Source organism: Symphodus melops (assembly GCF_947650265.1).
Source record: "Symphodus melops genome assembly, chromosome: 2".
NCBI classification, from domain to species: domain Eukaryota; kingdom Metazoa; phylum Chordata; class Actinopteri; order Labriformes; family Labridae; genus Symphodus; species Symphodus melops.
Window position 1 is genome coordinate 5,129,598 of NC_136692.1, and position 27,644 is coordinate 5,157,241.

The following is a 27,644-nucleotide window of genomic DNA, read 5'->3' on the forward strand; positions in this document are numbered from 1 at the left end:
GTAGAGTACAATACAGTACAGTTCAATAATACCTCAAACTACAGCCTACAAAGTCACCGAATTGTTCTCCATCTTTTAAAACTGACAGAACATTTAAACCTTCATGTAGATCACCAAATCCGACTGCTTTAGTTTTAAACTGGCATACTAAACAAGCTGGCACATTTAAAGGTCCATTGTAGAAGATAATCACTGAATTTAAGCATCAAGTGACCTCACTACATCGTCACACATTAAGGAAACAGCAGCATCATGTCATCTTTCTAAGTTTCTGTTCCTGTGCAGTCTGAATGGGTTGTTTCTTTAAAGGCACCCCCACATGGCTGATTTGCTCGTCACCCCTCACTTTGCCAGAGGAATAGGAAAACAGCAGGTGCTGCAGTGATGGAAGCGGATGCAGAACAGTTTCTGTAAAACTAGGATCAATATTGGAGATGTTTTTGAGTGACGGAGAGAGGTTACGACGCAAAAAAGGTTTACAGACCGATGCAGAGCTAAACACTGAAGCTTCAGTGTCCGCAACTTGACAACCTGCGTGCTGCTCGACTCTGGGTAGAAAGGGGCGGGGGGAGACAGCGCTCTCCAATGTCTTAAAGTTTCACTGCAGTACCCATTTTCAACACTAGGTGTCAGAGTTACTGATTTCTCCTTTAACTTTTAGGAGAACTTTTGTTTCTATATTATTCTAGAAATAGTAATAAATAAAAATCAAAGTTAGTTATCTTAGAAAGTTTGTTTGTTTGTGTTGTTGCTGAAACTCTAATGTTGTATCATCACTGGAGTGTATTTTCAAATAATTCCTCGCCCTGATTTTCAGCTATTTATATCATCTAATTATTTATCCCTGGTGATTCTTTCCTTCTACTTTTTAATTATCTTTGCTCTCTGCTTCTCAGTCCCTCCTTCTGCTGTTCAGTGCGTGCGTGCGTGTGTGTGTGCGTGTGTGTGTGTGTGTGTTTGTGCGTGTGTGTGTGTGTGTGTGTGTGTGTGTGTGTTTGTGCGTGCGTTATTAGCACATTTGTTTGCATGTTGTGTTTTCTTGGCTTGCTGTGGCAATTAAGAGAGATAATGCTTTGTGCCCACTCCCAAACAGATTGAGCTGAAGGAGGGCAGTTACAGAGTGCGAGTAAGAATGAGACGATGAGGCAGGAGACACGGAGAGAGAGAGAGAGAGAGAGAGAGAGAGAGAGAGAGAGAGAGAGAGAGCAGCAGAGCTTCAGGAAGACATGATCAGGGCAGGATGAAAGGCAGCAGCCTGAGGTAGTGTCTCAGCCTACATTTAAGAAAAGCCCACAGAGGTTAACCGAGCCCATGACGGTACGCTCCTCACTTCCTTCTACCTCTCTCCACTCGAAGGTGAAGTCGCTTTGTTGTCTCGTTTTGGATCATGAAAGGGAAAGGGAGACGCAGGAGAGGCAGTGAAGGGACTGAAGCCAGATGACAAACAAGAAAGGAAGGGTCTTAGTGTGTTTTTTGGTTCCTGCCAGGAACATGAGGGTGCATGTTTATCTCCCTCTCACACAGCACATACAGTGTCATCCCACTCATGCATATTCCCACAGTGTACACAGTGTACGCTGCTATGTGCAGATGATCCCACTCATGGACAACAAACTGGGCGTCTCATCCCACTCAAACACAGAACGCATTGTTATTTGATTTGTGTAGCTTTGTTTTCTTTTAATACACACCTCCCATCAGCTCTGTTTTTCATGTCGTCTGTGGGACAGATGGTTTGAGGTTATTTTAAGCTTCAGAGCTTCATAAGACGATGCACCTCACAGCTCATGAGTAGGTACAATTATCTACTTTGGCATCAACAAATGAACAGTAGTTAGAGTGAAGCATGCAGTCAGCTGTGTTAGGCCCATTACAAGTTAAAAATAAATAAATAGTTTCTGCGTGTTCAGAAAAGCAGAGGTTAAAAACAGGTACGGGCTTATCTTCCTTTTTGCAGCACCAGAAGCATAAAGCATGCACATTTTTGGTTCCGTTTGCATCGCTCGGCAAGTGTGTGTGTGTGTGTGTGTGTTTTTTTTTTAACAAAGAAGCTGTCCCATGAAAGAGAGTATGGAAAAAAAAAATCCTTCTCATGCTCTTCTCCTGTTGTTTGTACCATGACGGCGCCATCTGTTACTGGCTGCTGTTCAGGCTGGCCTTAACCAAAACACGCAGACTGTTTGCGCTTCATCTTTGATACTGCAGTGACATGATAACGCACACACACACAGAACCTGGCAAACATGAACTGCGTCTGAATTCAATTCAGACCTCTGAAATGAACCCGTTGATGTTGCAGATGAATGTAAATCTGCGTCATTCAGGCCGCGCGTGGAGGTCGGAGGCTGAGAGGGTTTTGGATGTGTGCAGCTGATGTCAAACTCTTCATGTCGTGGGATGAGCCGAAAAGTCTCTGCAGAGTTGTCTGAACTTCGATGCGATGCCAGTAAGAATCAAACGATATCGATAGCTCTCTCGATGTCACGTAAAAAACCCATCAAAGCCTTAGACATCCACTGTTGAGGAATTCCTTGTAACTGTTTGTAATTGCCACAATGGCGAGCTGACTCTTGTACATTATGTAAAATGCAATACATGGCAACATTTCTGTAAACTTTGTTTGTGTTTTTAGTTGTCCCCCAAAATCTGTGGGGAGACCCTTTAAAAACCCTCCAGTTGAAGTATATGGTGCTGTCCGGCCTCTGTGTCCGTCTCATCATGCTGCTGTGTCGGTGACTCATTGCGGGTCAATCATTGTGCGGGGGTATGGCGCTCACAGCCGACAGTCCACGGGTCAGGACGGAGTGAAAACACAGCACCCTGTCACCTCCTCTAATCTCTGCCTGTGAGAGACTTTGGGTTGAACATATCACTGAAGTTCTGCTTTGATCCTTTTCGATACGATCGAATGTAAAAAAAAAGAAAAAAAAGGAGAATTGTTTTAAAACAGCTGGAATCAAAGTATCTTATTAATGAACATTGTGACAACCTCCGTGTCCTTCCACGTCATGCTACTGATTCGAGGGTGAGGAATTTATTCCTTTTTTGGATATCGAATAATTTAGAAGTGTAATAAAGGAGTTCAAGAACAACACCGGGCAGAGTGTGACCATCCTCACAGTTTGATAACATGTTGAGGTCGCTCATTAAAAGAGACGGAACTAGAAAACAGATTCAGTTGATTTAATGAGCAAAACTTCATCCACTGAAGAAGACTGTGAGCTCGTTAGAAACAGCAGTAAGTCCAGGTTAAAGTCAGGTAAATGAATTTATTCAAAGCCGCCTCGAAAACAGCTTAAAATGCAAATGGAGTTCAGGGTATGACGACGATTCCTTCTTTGTGTCGGCTCACATGTTCGCTCAGGCTGTTTCTTGTCATCTCACTCAGAGTTCTGTTGAAGCCAGCCTCTCCAGTACTTGTATTAAAAAACTCTTCAGTGATGACCTTTGATTAAAAATACTGCTTTGCATTTGACTTCCAAACGATGAGCATTGAGCTCAGCCTTGAGGACATTTATCAGGTATGATTAACGTCCGACTCAACAGTAACTGGCAGCAGTTTGCAGAGACATGACTCATTTTCATTTTTGAAAGCGCACATGCTGAAAATCCACCGACTGAAGATTCCCCTGTTGCTTGTTCTTTTCTATGTGACAATAAACTGAATTTATTCAAGAAACAAACAACATGTCCAAGTCAACATAACTAGTTTTGGCATCATGTGTTCAAACACAACAAAGAATATGATTTATTTATTCTTTCTGTCTTCACTAACAACATCTTCTGTACGTTGTATCTTTAAGCTGGTACATATCCTGGAATATTCCTTCATGTCTGAATGTAAATCTTTTTCATATTTAAGGACTGAAGTGGAACATGTCGAGCTTTAAAGCACTATCTAAAGGAAATGTACCAGATTAAAATGTAAAAAGGTTTTAGCAGCACAGCCCATCAGCAGCTGTGGGTTCGGCCCCCAGCTCCTGCAGCCACATGTCTGTATATGTTGTTGGGAAAGACATCTATTCCCAGAAAGTTTGTGAATGGCGTTTACTTCTGATGGCTACTTTACATCACGGTGTGAAAGGGCGTGGATGTGTCAGTGTGACATGAGGTGTAAAAGTGCTTTAAATAGTCAGGAGACTAGAAAAAACACGATGCAAGCTCAAGTCCATTTCCCATTTGATTGAACCAATCCACCCCAGATGGGAGGATGATAATTCAAAGTAATTGTTTGTGCAGTTGGCAAAACTTTGAGATGCCCATTTTAAAACAATCCAAACAATGTTGTACAAATCTGACCTTGTTTCTTAACCCATAATCAATAATAAATCCTTCTTTCTTTCTAATGCAGATTTCTTTTTTTAGTATATCCTCTGATGGTCTGTACTTTGTAATATTGGGCCTCGTATTGAACTCTTAAAAACAGAATAAATAGAATAGAATTCAATGCTGTTTATGTACAGTTCAAACATTAGTTTAAGCCTGTTAAAACCAAGTGTCTTAATTTAAACTCTCACAGTATTACACCAGAAATTACAGTGAGTTAAACAACATACTGCCGTGTCTATTCTTGCTTTCTTCGGCGAGATAAAGACTGCGACTCGCTTGTGAATCCATATGAATTATCCATAATCAGATTCAATCATTTTGAATGTCTATTAGCCATGCTGCGAGGCTCTCCACTCATGCTAATGAGCGCTGCAGCCTGAGGGAAGTGTTTTATTCTTCGAGGGGACGGCCACGGATCATTTGCAGTGAATAAGGTCATGTCTGGAACAAAGTGTAATGTCATGATGGCCATGATGAAGAGCACTTCTCGGGTCTCCACGTACAGCGTGCGCAGAGGGAGGAGAAAGGCACCTGAAGACAAACACAAGAAACGGACACAGACAAACAGGAAATCAGCAGATGAGTCAGAGATAATGACACAGGCAGAAAGATCCAGATAGGTCGTCTTCACACAGCCACAACTTCCTACCGCGTCACTCTGCCTGAGGATCCTCTTTCACACCTTCAGAGGACATCTGACAACACGTCAGACTGGAGAGAAGTGACGTGACTAAAATAGGTGTCTGGATGTTTATTGTCGACTGATGGGTTTCTCTTTGTGTGCTGTGCCTCGGCTGTGGTTTGATTCAGACCAGGGACGCTTTGGTTTTTTACATTTTGAATGATCTCACATATTTTCAGACAGTAACTGGTTCAACGCTCACATTTGTTTGTTTTCTGATCAGGGGAGAGTCATCTGTTCATATTTTTGTCATCATCCTCAGATCCAATATGCATTTAGTATCTTTTTATTAAGTGTAGTCCCGACTGGACTTACACAAAAGTGACAAAATGATCTAAAATCAGGGTCCAGTCTCTTCCTTCTCAGTAATATGTCAACGTTAGGAGTTATCAGAGTGCCAGCATGCTGAACCTCAGCCTAATGCTCGTAAAAATCAAAAATATGTTCAACAAATGTGGACGTCCTCGGCAGCCAATTTCAGTAATTTATAGTTTTAATTTACCAAAATGCTAAGATAAAACCTGCCCCCTTCCAACATGTGTGTAATTTAGGCAGTGTGCCGGTGTTTGTTGGAGCCTTTCCTCTTCTCTGCACCTGACTTATGAAATAGTTGTTTTTTTTGTCCCAATGCCATACCAGCATGATAACAGATTGTAGAGTGTTACACATGCTAATCGTATCAAAAAATCGATAACCTCAGTCAACATTAAGCTTTTACACTTTGTTGCTTTGAGCTAATACAGCTTTAACCTTTGTTTACTAAGTAAATAAGCAAAGGAAACCTAAGCTAGCAGACAGTTAGCTTAGCTTAGCACAAACAACGAAAAAGGCGAATAGTTATTCTTGTTCCGTCATCGTTGAAAAATCAGCCTGACGTCGTCTCTTCGTGTCGATATCAACGAGTCATCTTATCACCTTCGTCATCACTAAAACAAAAACTCAGCCCTCCCTGATGCTCGTCACAAAATTCCTCCGTAAAACCCGTCAACCCTGCTGTGTCTTTACTTTTCCGTTGATGTTTACCAAACAATTCAACGTGCCACCTTTGTCTTAGATGAACGGGAGGTCACGTTTTTAAAAAAAATTTTTTTTAGCTCAAATGTTTCCTAAGTGCAACAAGCGTATTCCCCAAAATGTTGATCTGTTGATGAATTAGTGGTGTCACACAACGTCTTCCAGGTCTTGGAGTAAATCACCCAGGCTGATAGTTGTGGAGGAGGCGGCGCGGTTGTGATTGAACTTGTTGGGCTGTCGATTTCAGCACGGCTTCTCTTTAAGTGGATTTAGAGAAACAGCTTCAGTAACACCTCGGTTGTTGAGCATCCAGCCACGAGATCAGTCCACTACGATATGAAATCAGGAAGTCAGCATGTTTAGCAAGCGATGAGTACCGTCTGCCAGCCGACAAGTTTATAATTCAGTGTAGTTCAGCTGCTTTGTCACCAGCCAGCGTTTTATTTATTAAACAACACGAGCTAACTTGCAAGCTACAGGGATGACAATAAAACTGTTCCTGTTTATTGAACTGGCACAAAGACCTATTTTAACACTGAGAATTAGTCACAGAATGAACTGCCAAAAGAGAAGCTATTTTTCTGAGGTATGACTCAGTCAGTGTTTCATCTTTTTTTTTCTCTGACCTCATTTCTCTGCCGTTCACTTTTTACCCTCATTCTTTGACTTTATTTTTGTAATGCCACTTTAAAGCTCTGGATTTCACTGTTTAGGTCACATCCCTTTTTTTTTTGTCTCTGTTACATGGGGATCTATTTGAGTTTCTCTGTATGCTTATGAACATGAAGAGCCAATTAAGTACCTGTTTCAGGTTTTAAATCCGCCTTTTTTCTCATTTCTTCACCACCTGTTTGCGTTTACCTTCTTCCTGTCAGCATCACTCACTCATCCCCTCAATCTCCATCTGGAGGCCTAATGCTCCATAAATCTGCAGACGAGGTTCGATTTGGACATTTTCCAGACTTGAGGGATCCATTTGGATCCTTGTGAATGTGCTGAAAACAGCGGATGTTGTGTAACAGGACGATCTAACTGGGGGCCAGTCTGTTTGTCCAAAGAGCATTGTTAGGGTTAGCGTTATCATCCTGTCCATTACCATCTCATTTCCAGCAGTTGTAAACATGCAGCACTCACCTTGAAAAGGTCCAGAGAGAGAGAGAGAGAGAGAGAGAGAGAGAGAGAGAGAGAGAGAGAGAGAGAGAGAGAGAGAGAGAGAGAGAGAGAGAGAGAGAGAGAGAGAGAGAGAGAGAGAGAGAGAGAGAGAGAGAGAGAGAGAGAGAGAGAGAGAGAGAGAGAGAGAGAGAGAGAGAGAGAGAGAGAGAGAGAGAGAGAGAGAGAGAGAGAGAGAGAGAGAGAGAGAGAGAGAGAGAGAGAGAGAGAGAGAGAGAGAGAGAGAGAGAGAGACTGTGTGCTCTGTGGAAACAGAAACTCATTCACTCACTAGCTGCCCCAAGTACAAAAGCATTGAGAGGAATATTTCGAGAGAGAGAAGGGGAGACAGAAGAGAGAGAGAGAGAGAGAGACAGGGACAGAGAGAGAGAGAGAGAGAGAGAGAGAGAGAGAGAGAGAGAGAGAGAGACTGTGTGCTCTGTGGAAACAGAAACTCATTCACTCACTAGCTGCCCCAAGTACAAAAGCATTGAGAGGAATATTTCGAGAGAGAGAAGGGGAGACAGAAGAGAGAGAGAGAGAGAGAGACAGGGACAGAGAGAGAGAGAGAGAGAGAGAGAGAGAGAGAGACTGTGTGCTCTGTGGAAACAGAAACTCATTCACTCACTAGCTGCCCCAAGTACAAAAGCATTGAGAGGAATATTTTGCTAACTTTTTTAATGATTAACTCCCCCCCCAAACGAGACGCAGATCCCAATCATTCTGCATGACTGCTGAAGTGTCAGGAGAGTATAGAAGAGTGCAGGTGGTACAGCTAGAGGAGTTTGTGTGTGGTGTGTGTATTCATCAACAGGTATTATATATCATAATACCTTTATTATTATTATTATTACCAATGTATATGATAAGTTTGTGCATTGTGTTATTTTATGTAATGTCACACCATTAAAGCCAAGTGAATTGGATTTAGAGAGATTAAGAGAGAGAAGGGGAGACAGAAGAGAGAGAGAGAGAGAGAGACAGGGACAGAGAGAGAGAGAGAGAGAGAGAGAGAGAGAGAGAGAGAGAGAGAGAGAGAGATGTCACCTAACAGGAAGTTAGCCTGGATGGATCGATGGTGTAACAACCAGGAAGGTCTGGTGTCCTCTGTGCCCTGTGAGTCAGCACTTAGGGCAGAAGATGACACTTCTGACTGACAGACACACACACACACACACACACACACACACAGTTAATAATCTACCTGGTTAGACAAATTAAGCATGCATAAGTGCTCGCACACATCTCACATGTGCATTAACAGAGATGATCAAACACACAGACATGCACAGAGAGAAAGGCACACTCGTGTGTTGTCCGTGTTAATAGCATCCTGCGACAGACAGCTAAACGTCCTCTCATCATGTGCCATCAGGCCCTCAGTGTCTGAGCACGTTCCTTTAATTGATTTTGCATAATGTGCAGCTGTTTTGTGTAAATGTTTAACGGTCAGCGCTGTCGTGTTCTTATCAGTAATCGCCTGTTTCTCCTGAATCCTATCCTGCTAAAGTTAAAACCTGCCAGAGGCTTCTTTTGTTTGTGGACCGAGCTGGCGACAGAAGAAAAGACACACATAAGAAGTGATTTGTGAAATAATAAAAAAGAGAGAAATAACACAATTCTTCCTGAATAAGAATGAGAATAATAAAACGATGAGATGCGGAATAACAAGTATAGTAATGATTACACACTAGCTAAATGTTTTTGTATTTGAAGCTCCTGTATGACTCCTCCCTCACGAGTCTTCAGCTGCTTATGAAACAAACAGAAATGTGATTAATTACTTTATTACATGAGCAACGAAATCCTACAAGAGCATCAATGAGATAAGATAAGATAATGATTTATTCATTCCCAGATTGTTGCGATGCAGCGACGCAAAGACAAGCATCAAGAAGTTTGAATGACGTCTCTCGGTGGTTTTCTGAAGTGGAGAGATGGCAGTCACCGTTCTGGAAATATCAACCTCCATTTTGTCGTATTAAAACAGGAAGGAGTAAACGCTTTCTGTCATAGAGCCGCAATGTGCTCACCTGTTAGTCAGACCAGCTATGCCTCTTACTATGCCAATGTGTCATAATGAAAAACTCATGACTGAAGTCAGTGTGTACAAACATAGTGGCAACCTCCTCTGTTGAAACATATGGAGAAGTGCAAAGTCCTGCAGTTTGCCAAGTGTCCACTAGAGGCTGCCTGCAGAAACACAGGAAGTCACACACAGTCGTTGTTTATTACAGCCTGGTTCAAAAAGCGCTCGTCTTGATCAGCACACACTGTATGGTTTGATAACTCGTCCGTTAAGATTTTATGATTTTATGAAGGATAAGTTTCACAATTGGACGTTTGATATCTACGACACAGCGTTGACAACGGATTGTAAAGAGACCTCAGCTCCAGCTCTTAGTCCGTCAATAGCTTGACTGAATGATTGCCTGGGACAGTATTTCCAGCATGGTGGCAGCAATCAAAGTCCCCTGCAGTAACAGATGGGTGATGTCACTAAAATAAGGCTTCATCCATTAATATTTAAAGTCTATGGTGCAACCGTTTTTTCAGACCAAAAGTGTGATTTGTAGCAGGCTGTAAAAATGTCATGGTCTGCAGGAAGTGCAGTGTTTTTTCCCCGTCTGTATCAGCTTCATTTGTCAGCACCAGAGAATGCTGCTTGGCCAAAAAGAGTTCAGTCAAGCAATAAATACATAGTGTTTAATAACTGGTGTCTTAGGAGTGTAAGTTGTGATAGTGTTGTCGCTGTAATGAGTGTGGACAGTCAGGAAGCGTTTCAGGCAGCGTGTTTGTTTGTGTTTTGCTTCACGAGGCTGTGTGTGAGAAACTAATGGCCCTGTGCCCGCTGAGGGCCTGCAGGGGGATAATTGCTCGTCAAAGCTTCAGTACAAGTCATTACCGCAGATTTAACCTTTGACCCCCCCCCCAACGGCACACTGACCAAGAGCGCTGCAGCCAATGACGGGGTTGGATTTTATGATTGCTGAGGCGTCGTGTGTCTGTGTCTGTGTTTTGGCGTTAGAGCTTTCACACGTGGTTACCTTTGACATTGTCTGTTTGTATTTTAACATTTTCACCACGCAGCCGTTTGTCACTGTCAGGATATCTTTGGGTTCACTAATATTTAGGTTTTCATTTTCATCCAGTCCAGCTCGTTCAAAATAAGATGAATGTTAAAGCTTTTGAGGCTAAATCAGAATTTAAGTTCACTCACTGGACTTTAGTTTTTTTTCTGTTAACAAAGATTATTTTATTCTACACACACCTGCAAAACTACACTGTACACGTCCTCCACTGCGACATTTTGCATGTGATAGATAGATAGATGGATGGATCTGCGTTCGTGTTGATTTTAATGCGATCAGGTGAATCTGAGCTTCTCTCAGGTAGGTTGCTTCCAATTTTGGTGGGAAAAAAAAGTTCTTTGATTCAGTGAGGAGTGGACGTGTGAAAAACACAGATATGGTTTGATATAAAACAGCAAAGAGAAACTTTGAGTTTTAGCTTCTACCGTAATGTTGAATTAAATCTCACGCTGAAGATTTGTCTCGTGTTGTTGCTGAACTCAATTTGCGATGTTTTCATTGAAAGTGCCGTGTTCTCTCTGCACACGTTTCAACGTTCAGAATGATTCCTCATGTTGCTGCCAGGACCGATACAGACTTCTCTCTGCCGTCACGCTCGTAGTTTCAAGAAGTGGAGGCTCTGAGTTATAAACTGTTCATGCTTAGTGATCCATAGAAACGTCTTCATCATCACCACCTTGTTAGAACAGAACATGTGCAAAGTCGAGTTGCATGCTTTAATTCAGTTTGCGCTTGGAGGTTGTTTTAAGGCTTATTAAACGCTCTGCTGCTGGATCCTGCATAGTAAACAGTAAACATTTATTTTCTCTACGCACTTCGACTGACTCAGCCGCACATGGTGGCACCACAACAAACACACACACACACACACACACACACACACACACACACACACACACACACACACACACACACACACACACACACTTCTCTTTCTCTCACATAATAGAAGTTGTGTTCTCGCTCTCAGCTCCAGAGTCCACGGACAGAGACCCACTCCACATCAGCATGCTCCGCTGACCCCGATGAATCACACTGTGTTTGACCGACAGCGGCCCACACCTCGCAGTTACTCCGCTGTCACACACACAATGAGCCTGCATGATGGATTATGAACATGGCACTCGCATGCAGCAACACAAACAGTCCGCGGCTCAGCCGTATCAGCCGACACTGAATCACAGGGTGGCGTCTGGCTGCAGGGGTGAGGTCATAGTTTTGGATTTCGCTTCAGAGGCGATTCGATCGGATTCTCCAGGATTTTATTCGCTTAAGAACTCGTCTGTTTCTCAGTGTGTGCCGTGGCGAATTAAGCAGAAAAAAACAGCCAGAGACGTCGCTGCCTCCTTTGAGCGCGACTCGAGATGTGTTGCTATGGCGACGTTCATTACCCCTGCCGTCCTCCGCTCCCTCTATCTGGTTTCTCTTCATATTTCTTCTTCTTAGTCAATTCCTTAAGATCAGAGACAATTTGATTGGCCCAGTTTAATCTGAATCCTGAAAAGAAAGTGGCTCATTTTCAGCAGAGTTTTCTATTTAAAATTCATGTGAACGTGGATGACTGCATGAATCCAAATGGTATCTGTCAGAAGGAGGATGTGGGTGGATGATGTCGTGCTGGATTGTTTGGCTGTACTAAACTACAACACAGAGACAGCTTTGAATTTATGACTTTAGCATGCTAATATGCAGTATGCTAACTGAGCTACACACACGCACACACACACACACACAGACCTCCTTATCCAGGCTGAGGCAAGATGAGCCCGGCTGCTCCACCATAACCATGACAGAGTGATTTAAAGTCACATTACCACACACACACACACACACACACACATACACACACACACACACACACACACACACACACACACACACACACACACACACACACACACACACACACACACACTCTCAGCACATTTAAACCTTCGTTATCCCTCCTCTCTCAGTTAAGAGGATCCACAGCATGTTGGTCATAACTCTGTAACAGCCTCCTGGATCCGATCCTGTCACCTCTCCTGACTGCGAACACTGTTACTCCTGCTCATTATGAGGCCCGGAGTTCAGAGGGAGACGGGAAACATGACAAGTTCAAATGAACGGCCCCCGAAGAAGGCGTCCCTTCCTTTTTAATGATCGAAAGAAGAAGCAGTGGGGAATGTTTCAGAGCAGAAGGAGACTTCTGTACTGAACTTAACCCTAACCCTACCCTGCTGTATTTCTAAATCCAACAAATAAACCAACCAGCTGTGGCTCTCTGTGGTCAGATGGAGGTCGTTTCTGTTAAAAGAGACCCGAAATAAAACCCAACATAGAACCATATGAGAAGAAAAATTTGAATAAATTAATTCTTTCATTCTTGAATTTCCCTCGGGATCAATAAAGTATCTATCCATCCATCCATCCATCCATCCATCCATCCATCCATCCATCCATCCATCCATCCATCCATCCATCCATCCATCCATCCATCCATCCATCCATCCATCCATCCATCCATCCATCCATCCATCCATCCATCCATCCATCCATCCATCCATCTTAAAACAGAACTTCAAGTATTTCATCTGCAGAGTGAGGATGTTCATGTTTAGCTGACGAGACGACCCTCACCCTCTGCGCTCTACACTGTCGACCCTGCAGTGTGTTGAATTATTTCCGTGGTCTTTTCTCCCATCCCGCTGATCGTCCATAAATAACAGAAAACACGGATATAGAAAGTGTGAGCTTTCACAGATGGAGGTTTTCGTCTTGTTACGCCTCCCTGCTTCTTCTGTCAAACGCGTCCGTCAGAGCTCGCGGGGATACATGTAGCAGAACTCTAACGTGACCTTTTTTCTGGGGATAAATATGTGAGTGGCTGCTGGAGGAGCGACTGAAAAGCAGCACTCCTCTTTAACTTTCTTCTTTTTTTTTTTTCTTTTTACAGTAGAAGTGCTTGGGGCAAGATGCCCTTTTGGAGCCTTCATTTGAGATAACAATGTTATAAAGAACAGCGGCTGCAAGAGACTTCTGGCTTCATGGGAAGATTAGATTGCTTTGGCCTGTTGGGTTTTCATTTTGTTGCCGTCTTTAATAGTTCAGTCGACTCAATAAACCCTCAAAAGGAGCGTTACAGGGGAGAATTAGTTTTCCCTGACTTCCTGGGTTTCAGTTATTTATCAGTGAGAGATTTGTCAGTAGTTTGAAAAGAGGAGAAAGCAGAGTAGGAATGGAGCAGGATATTGAGAACATACTGGAAGAAATGAAGAAGAAACAGATGAGTAATCTAAAGACAGTAATGTAAATGTAAACAGAAAAGACGGCACGTCAGGTTGAATCCTTTTTCTGGTAATGTCAGAGTTGATGCATGAGACGCTCCACTTAAAAAAAAAAAAAAAAAAAAAAGAGTGAATCAATGCCATACGACGACTTCACTGGGCAGAGTCTGGCTCCCGAAGATGTGATGAATCATGAATCAAACGCAGAGAATATGTGCAGGAGCGAAGCTCGAGTGATTCAGCCTGTGATTGAGGAAGAGCAGAGACGAAGGATTGAGAGGGTTAAGGAGAGAGTGAAAGCAGAGACGATTGCAGGCAGGTTTGGAGCGTGGAGGTAATAATGAAGAGACGAGAAGCTCGACACACCGAGAGAATCAGATGAATTGACTGTTTTCACGTCCTGCCTCGGATTCTCTTTCCTCGCTCACCCTTCTTTCTCCTCTCTTCTCATCTTGTGAGTGCTGCAGCGAAGGACCGTGCTAAGCCACTTCCCGCCCTGCCTACAAAGCTAATGCATTTCTCTTAAATATTTCAATATGATCTTCCTCTGTTCTGCAAGGTTGAGCACAAGCTGCCGCCCACAGAGGTGCTCTGCCTGCCACCAATCAAAACCCTGCCCCAGGTTTGATGTCTCTCATCAAAAAGCTGAAGGAGAAGCTTCTGAAAAGGAGGATAAGGGGAAGGGGACACAGACTATAGATCAGGGGTAATGCATCAAACACTAAACATGTGTCTCTTTCAGTGTTTAATCAGCACATCTCTGATTTACAGCAGTTCCTGTTGCAGACGTAGAGCAGCGTCGCCGCTGACGCAACAGAGAGCAAACTTGTTCTGTTTGTCAGATGTGGTTCTTCTCTGTGAAATCTGCTCTGACAGTCTCCCCCAGTGAAGCACGCAGACAAGCACGGAAAGGCCCACGAGCATGAGAAAAAAACAAACAAACCCAAAACCAACACATGAAAATAACACCTGAAAAAACCTCCCGCCCTCTTTACAAGCTGTTATGTAAGACAATAAGTCCGTGTGTGTGTGTATGTGTGTATGTGTGTGTGTGTGTGTGTGTGTGTGTGTGATCTTTCAATGACACCTCCGGCGCGTGAAGCCTTTATGGTTCAATCATTTCTGTTCTCAATCATGCTCTGTACCTGTCCTCCCTGGGCCCTTTCTTCCTCTCCGACAGTCTCTCCATCCCTCCGTCGTCTCATCACTCCCGCTTTTTATATTCCATGGCAGCAGCCGTCGTGGGGCTCGACCTGGAGGAAATTAAAAATCTTTGTTGCTCCGTCTCTCTCCCTTGTGGATGGGCGGATGTCTATAAAGTCTTGCATTATGGCTTGTCACATGTACACACACACACACACACACACACAGACAACTACATACTGTACTCATGAGGAAACACACACACACACACATTTACAAGAGCACATGCTGTACTGTACTGAAGGCTATACATTAAGTCAGGGTGACAAGTGAGACACGGGATATTCATTAAGCTCAGGGTCACTCTGCGGTGTGGGAGGGGCCGCCATCATGTCTGATATCGATGAAGACTTACGTTTAATGAAGACAGATATCGACCTTCTCTCTGTTCTTTGTGTGATCCAGTTGCAGAACCAGTAACCGGAAAAGCCTCATCCTGACCAGTACGTCTCCCACCCTGCCACGGCCGCACTCCCCACTGCCAGGACACATAGGTCAGTATTTAACTGTTCTAAACACCTACTGTAACAAAGCAAGATCGTGCTTGACTGAAAAAGAAATCAAGCAGCGACAACATGACGTCCGACCCCGAAGTCCGACCCCACAATCCATAAACAAGGTGAGACAGAAAACAGGTGCTGACAGAGTGAGGAAACAGTGTGTTGGTCGTCTTATATCCAGTTCTTTCATTATTTAGATGGGACGTGATTTTCTGCGGTGGTTCATTTAAAGAATTCGAAGAAAAAAATATTTTGAAAAAATAAGATGGAAAACAAACTTGGAAGTTTCATTCACAGCATGTGTATGTGTTTGTGCCGTGTCTTCACGAGAGAAGGATGGTGTGCACACTATTATTAGGAGCAAATTGTTTGCAAACCGTTCCTCCCACTTCTATTGTAAGAATTCTCAGCAGGAGTCCAGTTTGTGTCAGAAGGACAATTAACATGAACATTGCCGTGGTCAGCATCTGTTTGGAGCAGGATACTGTATGTCAAAGATTGGTGGTTTAGAAGTTCAACGTGTACACAATCCAGAGGAAGATGAATTCACTTGAAGAAACGAGAAAATGAAACCCTATTTTTAAAGACAGAAATATGCAGTGAAGTTGCAGCTGGTGACATGAGAGCTCTCTGTTCTGCGTCGTCATAGTTACGCGTTAAAAGACATAATGTAGTGAATGCTAACAGTGCATACTGACCAGCGCTAAACCTCAGTGTGTGTTTTTCTCTTGTGTTGTGTCCATGTGTGTGTTTAGGAAACAGTCCGTTGGACAGCCCGCGCAACTTCTCACCAAGTGGCCCCGCCCACTTCTCCTTCGCCTCCTCTCGCAGGTTCCTCTCCTTCCTTTATTCACACAATAAATCACACATACAAAGCTGAGAGAGCAGTGTGAATTGGAAGTTGTTCATGCGATTATTTTTTGCTCTTCCAGTCACACACAGGGTGTCACCGTTTCAGGGAACACACCCACTCACACATGCAAACCTGCAGAATCAAACTGCATGACTCTGTCGCCCTGTCGTCGTCCCGACCTGCTGCCTCCGGCTGTCCGTGTGACCCAGAGGTTTCACTGGGCTGAGATGGATGAGGGCAGGTGGCGGCACTTTGTCCAAACGCCTGTCCCTCATCCCTCTCTCGGAGGAAGTGTCAGACTCAGGGAAGGCCTGAGGGACGAGAAAGGAGGGAAAGTGTAATAGGATAAATTGAAAGGAAGTGAAGGTGGAGGATTTTTTTTTTTTAGTATTGCCATCAAATGTGGAGGGACTGAAATAGAAGCTGGTGTTGGAGCTCTAGCTGTAGGAAGTCGTTGTTTGTTTTGATTGTAACTTATGTCTGCACCTTTTCTCTTTTCCACAGGGCCGATGGTCGTCGGTGGTCCTTGGCTTCTCTGCCTTCCTCAGGATATGGCACCAACACACCCAGTTCAACAGTAAGAACAAAGACACATTTCAACACTTCTCAGCTCTCGATTAATTTCACATTGATTTCTCAACATTTTTCAAATCTTGTCTTTTACTCTCTCCTATTGTCTTTTTGAAATCAAACACAGTCATCACTCAGGTTGATCCGATCGTAATCACTCACACTGATCGTGATCATCTGTGAGGGTAACTACGTTGAACTTGTATCGAAGTATCGTCCGATCAGTGACTGCTGTTGAACTTTAAATGTAATTGGCAGGAGGCGCTGGTAGTATAGCAGTTCTGATGCCATGTACAGAGGCTGTGGCTGTGGGTTTGAATCCAACCTGTGGCTCCTTTCCCACACGTCGTTCCTCACTCTCAACTCTTAATAAAAAGATGTAGTCTGCGTGGCATTGTGACTAAATGAACGTGGCTAACTGACTGAATGTAACAGTTTATTTGGATCTGCTTACTTATTCGTGGAAGTTATTTGACTCAGTATCAAACCAATCGATGTTTCTTGACCCAAACAGGAATCAGAAATGCCTTTGATAATTCACCACAATATGATTTCAGTCATTGACGTATTTGTCAGGAGGAGTTCCAGTACCGATCAGGTTCTGTGCTTTGCTTTAAAAAACGTGGTGTTGATAAAGTTTCTTAGTATTGGACATTTTGAAAGCCTCAGTCAGAAGTGTGATATGTTTTTCAGTCATGTCTGCCTTTACTTCGAATGTCCCTACAGCGCACTCTTGTACAGTGTGTGGAATAGAGCTGACTTTGTGTGTCCTTGAAACTCAAACCGTGTGGCTGTCAAACAGGAAAGCAGCACAGTGTCGCAGCAGCCTCCTGAAAAGTTCCTCTGAAGTGAAATGTGAAGTTTCTGACGGTTAGGCTGCTTCCACAAAGAAATCCCCTCATGTTTCTCCTCTTCACAGCACGACAAGTGAAAGCTCGTGAGGATCAAACGCTGCACTTTTTCATTTTCTTTCACTTTCAACAGGAGGAACAGGAGAAAAGTAAATGACACTAACGTCTGGAATCTGCTGCTTCTTTGAGCTGCAAGTCATGAAATGAAGACACAAAACTTTTTTATAAGATTTCTCATCCATTGGTTAATTGATGAGGTGGATTTTATATCCTCAGCATGAATATGCATATCACCAAAAGAATTCATTTGCATATATTTCCATGCATAAAAATCAGTGTGCTGTTCTACTTTTTAATTCACTCTAAAGTTGCATGTTCCACTTTTTTCTCCACGTTCTGCTTTGAAATGATTACGCTGCACGCTTTCAGATAAACGCTGTGCATACGCAAACAGACACACACACACACACACACACACACACACACACACACACACACACACACACACACACACACACACACACACACGCGCACACAAGCCCCATGTGTTCTCTGACTTGGCAGCTGCGGGTCTCAGACGACTATTTAAAAGGATTTCACTGCTGGGTTTCAGCAACATGCATTGCATGTCAAACTACAGCTAAAAATAACTAATCAGTTGCTAAGATATGATCGACCTGATTTATCTGCAGCTGATGACTTGGCCTTTCTGACAAAAATGGAGCGAGGATAATTCAAATGCAATGCAACCAATTTGTTTTTCTGCCTTCGGGCTGCACAGATTTACCGTAACTATTTCTCCATCAATGGAGAGTAGCATGGGAGGATGAGAGGGACAAGCAGGAGAAACAACAGCGAGTGTAGGTGGAAGTGACGTCAACACCGTTCACTGTTGTCTGAACAGGATATGTGTTATGCCTTCAAAGGATATTGAAGGCATAAGAGATGAATGCTGCCAAGGCCCATTGGGTAAAAAGTCCATTTGAGAAATGAACCTTAATGTGCATGACAGTCAGGTGTTGACTCATAATCCACTCCCCGTTCATCTCCGGCCCATGTTGAACACAGTCGCTTCCTCTGCTTCTCTGCTGCTCTTCCACACATCATTTCATTCATTGACTGCCTCTCCTCTCAGCAGCATATAGAGCGACGTACACAGCAAGCCACTCATTGATCTCTTTTTACTGGTTGATGAGGTTGAAGACGGTTTCTCCCTCCTCCTCCTCCCTCCATCCCTCCGCATGACAGGTTTCAGTGCTTCGCTGGTTCTTACATGGACCATTACTCGCTTGATTAGTTACAGCGGGACCCTTGCATACTGAACAGCGCAGATGAAAGGAGGTGTGTGTGTGTGTGTGTGTGTGCGTGTGCAGAGGAGGGTTTTTCTTTATGAAAAGGTTTATATGAAACACTTTGACACGGTTGATTTATGTAGTAAACAGTTAGAAGTGGAAGTTATGAAGGAGAAAGTACGAAGGGTAAAAGCAGGCTTTGTAAAGGAGGGAAATCAGTGCACATGTTATTTTATAATAAACAATTATAATGTTCATTTAGCTGATGACACTACTTCAAGAAATCAGCTGAAGCACTTTCTCAGGATAAATAAAGCCACATGTATTATTTCTCCTAGATCCATATTTTATGAACTGAAGGTCTCTTAAACAGCTTTATTCTTTCATCTAAAAAGCTTTTTGTTTGTATTCATGATCAGCCTTTCATCTGTCTGATAGTTGATGGTGTACCCAGAATAAGAGTCATCTTTATGAAAATAAACAAACTGTCTCTTGGTGTATTTACATCATGAGCGCCTGTGTACCAGAAGGAAACTTTGTTCTAAAGCAGTGATTCACAACTTTCATTTCATTGAAGCCCCAAAAAGTCAAATGAACATCAATGTTCATTTTTTGAAGGGACAAAATCCTCAAATGATCCTCAAAACCTTATTTTTTTATTTTAGAAAAACATCGTACAAATCATCAAGTGAGCGTGTTCTCATGACTTTAGTTAATAAGTACACGCACACACACGCACACACACACACACACACACACACACACACTCATAAGGAGATAATTGATCCACATCTTGAAACTTAAATTAAAAGTGAAACAATCCATTCTAGTGAATGTCTCAGTGAAATAAACTAACAGTCGTGGTAATGCCGACTCCAGAGCTGTTAATGCTGATCCAGCTGTGCCACAAGCTGAGAACCCGACTTCAAATGATGCTGAAGAGGGAAAAAAACTTTCATTTACTTTGAAAAGAAATCCCCTGGATTCCTCCAAGCTTCTTCCTTTCTTTGGTTTCTCTGTCATGACTCGACAGTGGGAGGGACGAGGATGCATATGAAGGAGTTCTGCACATTATTGTGTGAATTGAAGTTCACCTGGTGTGTGCATGAAAGGAGAGACGCAGACATCACACACTGTCATCTACGACATCCATCTGTGATATCTAACAGCCCTCTGTATCTCCAGGGAACGTCTCTAATTGATTCTATTGACTGGACTTATGCCACATTCAAAACCTCATTCATTGTTTGTTTTTTTTGTATTTTTTTTCATCTCGCTCGTAGATCAGTGAATACAGGTTCTTATGGATTTTTTCATTGTAGTTCAGATAGTTGTGTGGCCAGAGCCAACCCTTGGTGTCCCATAAGAAGATGTGTTCATTAAGACTCCCCATCGATCCCGTCCGGTTTCTCCCTCCTGCGCTGAAGTCTTTTGTTTAAGATGGAATAGTGCTGCCATTAACCCCCCTCGGGCAGCAGACTCTTGACGCAGCAGTCAACTTTAGCGTGGAGTCCCTTTTTTTGGTTCCCTGCAGACTTTTAACTCTAGTTTTTTAATGCATGTTATTCTCTTTGCCCTCCTACAAACCAACTCCTTCTGGATATTTTTCCTGTTTCTGCTTCTCTCTCTTTTCCTTTCTTGTTCTTTTAGGTTAGTTGCTTCTTTGTTTCAGCTCTTTCCTCCCACGCACATCATAGTACACCTTGTGCTCTCTTCTCCTCTCTTCTTGCCATCACATCGATTAACGCTTTCTTGCAATTTAATTTCTTTTTCTTCCTTCACTCCAGTCCTCCAGCTCATCCCAGGAGCGACTGCACCAGCTGCCCTTCCAGCCCACCATGGACGAGCTGCACTTTCTGTCCAAGCACTTCGGCAGCACCGAGAGCATCACGGACGATGACGGGGGCCGACGCTCGCCGCACGTCCGCCCTCGCTCTCGAAGCCTCAGGTATGAGAACTCCTCCTTCCGAACTACGCCTCAACATTTCAACGTTTGAAATGACAAGCGTTACATTTCTCACAAGCCATGCGAGGAATTACACGATGCTGCTTTCTTCTTCTAGCAGGCAGAAAAAAACCAAAAACTTAAAAATGTAAAAACATTTCAATGAAAGTCGACTTTTCATTTGACGTTTCTCTACAAATATGAAACATTCATGATTCATTGTTTGACTGTCATCATGTATTTTGTAGAATTAGTGACTTTTTTTGATGACTTCAAAGGATTGCATCAACTTGTTGTTGTTGTTCATAAGCTGCCCTTCTAGATTAAAAAGGAACAATGACACACACGTGTGGCAGGGAAGTTAAGCTGTGGAGACGCTGTAAGATTTCAGGTGGATTTTTACTTATTTTTGAAGAAACTACATATTTCTAAGTGTGCGATGTTTGTAAACCAGTGCGGAGAAAAGGACTTTTCTGAATTTCAGTCGTGTTTCAGAGTTTGGCTGCACACACAGCACAGCCATGAACTAACCTTTCCAGGTTACAACGTAAAAAACGTGAGCAGGCAGGGCTATCAAGGAATTTTTATGGGTCAGCAAACAGGCTAGCTTATGTGCTTATTGGTGATGCTAAGCATGCGGCCATGTCAAGTGTGTTTTGTGTTAATAGGCTGATGATATTTAAATACTATATATGCTAATTAAGGAAGTATTCAGTTAGGTTAAAGGTTCAATAGCATGCAGTGTAAAATACTACTCCAATATGAAACCTTATAACAAAGTACACAAAGATAGAAGCTACATTTCCTCCCAGTATCTAAAGTAAAAGTCATGAAACAAGTTAATACAGGATTATAGTTTAAATATTTATGACCTCCATAAAACATTTCTGTTTAGCAGGAGCTACATTTAAAATCTGAGAACAACGTCGTCTAGATTTTTGTCAGAACTTCCCATCAGGTGACCAAAACTAAAAAAAAAGAACCGATCCTTGTAGTTGGTACTGAAGCCATATACAGCTTAATGCCTAATATACCCATTCCTATATGTTGTGCATCACATGTAACTGAACAAGTTCTGATTCTTTGCTATGGGTATTAACCTTCATTTTACATTGCAGTACACATAAAAAGCACCTGTTTTTCAAAGCCTCGGACAAGTACCTGAACAAATGAACCCTCCACCTGTGCATTGTCATTACCAGTGTGTCCTGCAGGGCTTTAAACCTCTCCTGAGTGCAGCAGTTTCTCTATTAAGAGAAGTCTCTCTACGCCAACCACACCTATTACAGCTGCCCCCCCCCCCCCCAAATCAGTATTCAGTTTTCATATTCATCTTCTCAGCAGTCCTAGATAAAATCCCATCTTGTGGCTTCAGTGTACCTTTATTGCATGCCTTGACGTGCCTCATTATCAGTGTCCACATCTTCTGTTCAGCGTCAGTGTGCTCACCCACAAGATATTTTCTTATGAAATGTCTTTTTCTCGTGCGTGTCAGAGCCGGTAGAGTTTCTGCAAGAGAAATAACACTTTGTTTTGTCGCTTCTCTTCTGCCAGCGTTACCTTTTCCCTCACATCTGTCAATGTGTTCACACTCTCCGTGTATCACTCCGTGCAGACTCGTCTGATGCTTGTAGTTAAAGAGGGTGCATGACGTGCAGGAGGACACGGGATCCATTAGAGAAACTAAGCAGTGTGTACAGAATTTCTGATTGGATGATTAACGTCATGTACTATCAGGATGGACTAGTCAGGAAGCATTTGAATATTTTTTCCATTTAAATCAAAAATACAGAATTGTTTCTATCTCACCCGCTGTGTTTTTTTTTTTTCCTGCTCAGTCGTGCCTGCTTTGATATTCTCAGTGTGTGCCGTATATCAGACTCCTGCTCTCTGTGTTTGTCTCCCTGCAGCCCGGGGCGCTCTCCTTCCTGCTATGACAATGAAATAGTGATGATGAACCATGTCTACAAGGAGCGATTCCCCAAGGTCAGCCTTACACAAACAAGTACACAACTTCTGCTCCTGACACACTGTGCATCCTGACACACCTGAATTACGCACACAAACAGTTCACGCAATCAGAGGCCACCCCCAAAGCCTCCCTGAATCACACGACGCTCCAAACACTCTTCTCGGCACGTATCACATGCCAGATATTTAAAACGACAATACTCCAAAGTTCTTCGGCTCATCAGGACCTGTGGAGTACAAAGACTCTTTAATTGAGAAACATCCTAAAACTGTGACTGCATGATTTCCTTCAGGTTGCTTTAGTTGAACATGGAGCGAGTTTCAGCTGGATTTCAAACACAAAGGGATGTATCCCTAAAGGACAAATCAGAACTATCTTCCCCATCATCATCCTTGAAATTTTCTTTGCTATTGAAGCCTTTCAGAAGGTCTTGGGTTTGTAGTTTGCAGCTTTCTGCACTCTTAATCTAAAGTGAAATCTGTTAAGCTACAAGGGGAGTATCTCCTCATGTTTGTGAGGATGTTATAGAGAGAAGCACTCCAGGCATATAACGCTAAAGGAATCTAATGCAAGGAGAGTATTTATTTAGTATACAAGCAAGGTTAAGATCAGAGAGATGCAAACACTGCTGTGCTGTGATCTGGAAAATGTCTAATGCCTGGAGCCAAACACGGCTGGTAGTATGCATGCAGTGTATTTTTCCACAAGGACTGAAAGTCTAGCTGTTTTCTTACATGCGCTCCTCAACGTTTCTAGAGAGTTTCAGGACAGGCCGCCCCGGAGATCATTGCTTTTAAATTATACCAAACAATTTAAATCTCAAGGATGTGAGAATCTGCTGTGCTTGTGATTATATACAGTATTCCTTTACATATATATACAGGGGCGTGTCCAAAGGGGTGACATTGGACCTGATCAGATTGGCCACCCCAGATGCCACCAAAAAAATCCTTAACTATGGTTGGCTGTTTGCCTTTTCAGAGGCGGGATTTGTGTTAAAGCCTGTTCTGGGTTTTTTTTGTTTTTTGGGGGGGCAAAAGCCCACTTTGAGTTTCTTTTTTTTTTTGTATTTTAAATTCAAAATAAATACTTTGCACATCTGTTTCATGAGACAGGTGCCTAGGAAAGTATTGCACACTGTCTTACGTGCCATATTAACTAACTGTCCACTTTGCGTAACCAAAAAATCGCCATTGTATTTTTGTAAGCAAGACAGTGGGCAGAATTATGTATTTTTGAAGTACTATAAATTGTGAGTTTTGAACACAAGCTAAAATAAATGCAGATGTTTCCATTGTCATTTGTTATGAGGTAGATATGATTGTTGAAGTTAGAAAGGATAAATCCTTGATAATCCTTCAGGCTGCTACTGCATAAGCTCCCGGACACGGCCCTGTATATACAGTATATAATATATGTGCAGTATGTATACTACATTTATGTAACACAGGGTGAATCTTCGGCTCTTTGTTTTAAGTCTACTCTGAGATTCCCTCATGCAGCCCTCTGTTGTACTCAGCTTTTGTCTCTCTGCTTCTCTGACCTTGTTACTTTAAACGGAGGCTTAACACTCTCTTGTGACCTTCAACATAAAGAGAGCTCTCAGTCAGAGGGCTTTAAGCTATTTATAATGCAGCACGTCAAAACAACTCCTGGAGGTCGGCCTCATCCGAGACGTTAGAGTCGACAAAATCAGTCCAATCAAACATCACACTCCAGACTGAACCAACTGTACGTGAACCTCTTCAACCTGTCTGCTCGGGTTATATCCTGACGCATGGCTGCATGACTAAGTGTTGGAGAGAGACAACTGTTTCTATGAGACAGGCAGCGGAGGTCAGGAAATGTATGTCACGATGGAGGATGGTCGCCTGCACTTACAAACACACACAACTCGACCAGCAGCGTCTTTTACAGTAATGTGTGTGTGAAGCAGAGCGACCACACTTTACCTCACGCTTCTGCTGATTGTACACGAAGGCTGAACATTACTTTCACTTCACTGTCATTCTAGCAAGAATAATCAGCAGTTACATACCTGGAATAGCTACTTTATGTAAGCTTATCATTTCACCTGCTTTATGAATTACGTCTTGCACACGCAGGTGACTCCAGCGGTAGCAAATGTTGTCAGCATTATTCACACGACCTTTTGTTCTTACTCATCTTCTAATCGACCACTTCTTACATGTTACATATCGGGGGTCCAGTGTGGCACTTAAAGCACTTTAAACAGGTCTTTATTAACAATAACAACAAATGAAATAACAATGTGAAACGGGTCACTTGTCATGTCTCATTGTACAGAAAACAGGGTGCACAGCTTGACATGGTTTAGCTTTAGGTCATTGTTCAGCTGTCTTGTCCACAAACTAACCATTATTGTCCTCCAGACTTACCAGACCAAGACGTTTTTTCTTGTGTGCAGCAGAAAGGTGTTTCTGTCAAAACCTCCTAAAACCAGCTGTTCTTCAACATCAGCTAGCATTGTTAGCTGCTAGCTTGTGCCACATTGCATTTTGCCCCCGAATAGTTGTCTGTTGTTATACAAAGAGGAATATAACAATTTTTATGGGAGGAATAAAGGGGTAGAGATAAGTCGAGGTAAAATGAATCAGGTTTTAGTTCAAGCTTTTCACACCTCCTGAAAATGTCCCCCTTTTTTCAGAGTGGGCTGCATGTGTGAATGCAAACAGACACATTCTTCTACTCTAGTTCATAAAAACATTTTTTCTTGCAAGCCGCTTAAAGTTAGGGTGAGCCAACTGTGTGAATGAAACAGGTCGTACTCAGGCAAATTCTCCACCGAGGAGGGGGTGATGATATTTATGTCAGGCGACGAGCGCATGACCGGAGCGATCCTAGGACACGTAAAGCAGCGGCTGCATTATGATTTCTGATTTCCTAACTTCTTTTGCATTTATTAAAAAAAAACCCTACACATATAATTGATATTAAGGTAAAAGCATTCCTCAAAGTTTTGGACTCTTTAACCACCCTATTGGATAGTTTGTAAACATTAACCAGCGACTCATCTTCATGTTTAGGCCACAGCTCAGATGGAAGAGAGGCTGGCAGAGTTCATCCACAACTACTCCCCGGAGAGCGTGCTGCCTCTGGCCGACGGGGTCCTCAGCTTCATCCACCACCAGGTAGCTGAGCTGTCCAGGGACTGCCTGACCAAATCACAGGAGGGCCTCATCACCAGCGTCTACTTCTGTGAACTACAGGACAACCTGGAGAAGCTGCTGAATGATGTGAGTCGTGAAGAGGAATATAAAATGATGTGTGTTTGCCTCAACCCTTATGTGTCTTTTTATGCATCTGTCTCTTCCTCTCCATCAGGCTTATGAGCGCTCGGAGAGTTCAGAGGTCACCTTCGTCATCGAGCTGGTCAAAAAACTCTTCATCATTATATCTCGTCCAGCCAGGCTCCTCGAGTGTTTGGTGAGTTCCACAGTCTGGTTTTTTTTGTTTTTTTTTAATTTAAATATAGATGCAGGTTTATCAAATGCAAATTCAGTTTACCAAGTGACAAGATCATTCATACATGCAAAGATTATTATTTATTTTTATTTCAACTGCTGGTAAACACTCCTGTCCTCCCACATGGAGATGGAGGGTTGACTCCTTCCCACTGAAAAGGCATGAAAGGAAGAGCAGAACTGGGGCAGACTGTCTGCTGTGCATTCAGTCTGAAGTGATGAAACAGATTTTTCTATGTATGTCAGTGCTGTAAGCTTTGCTGAAAGATATATGGAGTTTAGTTTTTTATTACTTTGACTTTGCATTTAATAAACCTGGGTCAGATTTTAAATTCAGCTCTCTGCTGCTTGTTTAGAAGTCAGAGAGGATGTAACGAGCCACTGAGCGTGTGAGATACAGGATCCTGCATTTCTGGACTACAAATCACACTTTTCCTATAGCTTTGACCATTTATTGTTCCCTTTTTGAACAAGTCCCTGACTTTATTATAAAGGACATGTTTATTGTCTGAGTGCCTTTTCAGCCAACAAACCTTAATGCAGTATAAGTGGACAAAACTTCAGAAAATGTCAAAACAGGGACATATCAATTCAACATGTCACAGGGAGGGATGAAAGCGATGAATCTAAACAGATTGTCAGTCAATGAGGTAACTTTGAAATGTAAAATGTTGTAGCAGTACTAGAGTGGCATCCTTTCTTGTCCTCGTGTTGGATATTTACTCTGTAATCTCACGCTAACAAATGACTGCTCCTGTAATCTAATCTAATCTAATCTAATGCTCCTCATCTAATTCACCTTCAATATTTGAGATATTCTTGCGTGAATCTAGCACGCTCGTCTCTGCACATTTTTGTCTGCAGGGTTTTTTATTTCAACTTACTTTTTATTTCAATTTCGACCTCTCTTCAGCAGCTCAATCAGTATAGAGACAGAGCCGTGTCCTTGATTTACGTACAATAAATAACTCACTTCAGATTACTTAGTAATACGACTTAAAATGTGCTTTAATTAATTTGTGGAAATTCAGGTATGATTTGGTGTTTGTCTAATGGCTGTGAATGTTCTTAGTTGTTGTTTGAGCCTCTAACCAAAGGTACTTTTTGTTTCGGAGAAAAACCTTATTTGAATCTTGTAACAAGCTCTCTGTACTCACTGGATTAGCTATTCCTTGATATCAACTCACTGATTGATGGCCTCACATGTTCGTCATTGTCTTGGTCACGCCTCCTACCCTCCCGGCTCATCTTTCCGTTGCCAAGACAACCGTCAGAAAAGGTCGATAGGGTCAGGCAGGATGTGGTGGGGACTTAAGATCTTCCTGGCCCTCGGGTAAGACAGGAGAAGACGCGCACGGATCAAATGTTGTCCACGGTGAAAGAGTTCGTTTAGCATTCAAGTCGTTGGTGCGGTCTGATTTGGTGAAAATGTCACACAGTC

The 27,644-nt window shown here is 42.7% G+C and overlaps 1 protein-coding gene across 3 annotated transcripts in view; it reads left to right on the forward strand.

Annotated features, from left to right (window-relative positions):
- The window catches only part of mast1a (microtubule associated serine/threonine kinase 1a), a 63,600-nt gene that overhangs the window by 15,899 nt on the left and 20,057 nt on the right, over positions 1-27,644 (forward strand). For all 3 annotated transcript variants that reach the window (XM_079334516.1, XM_079334517.1, XM_079334518.1), the window contains 7 exons: positions 15,141-15,229; positions 15,991-16,066; positions 16,593-16,665; positions 20,589-20,749; positions 22,657-22,732; positions 25,766-25,975; positions 26,064-26,165. In XM_079334516.1, coding sequence (XP_079190642.1) covers positions 15,141-15,229; positions 15,991-16,066; positions 16,593-16,665; positions 20,589-20,749; positions 22,657-22,732; positions 25,766-25,975; positions 26,064-26,165 — 787 coding nt within the window. The remainder of the gene's footprint in view (positions 1-15,140; positions 15,230-15,990; positions 16,067-16,592; positions 16,666-20,588; positions 20,750-22,656; positions 22,733-25,765; positions 25,976-26,063; positions 26,166-27,644) is intronic.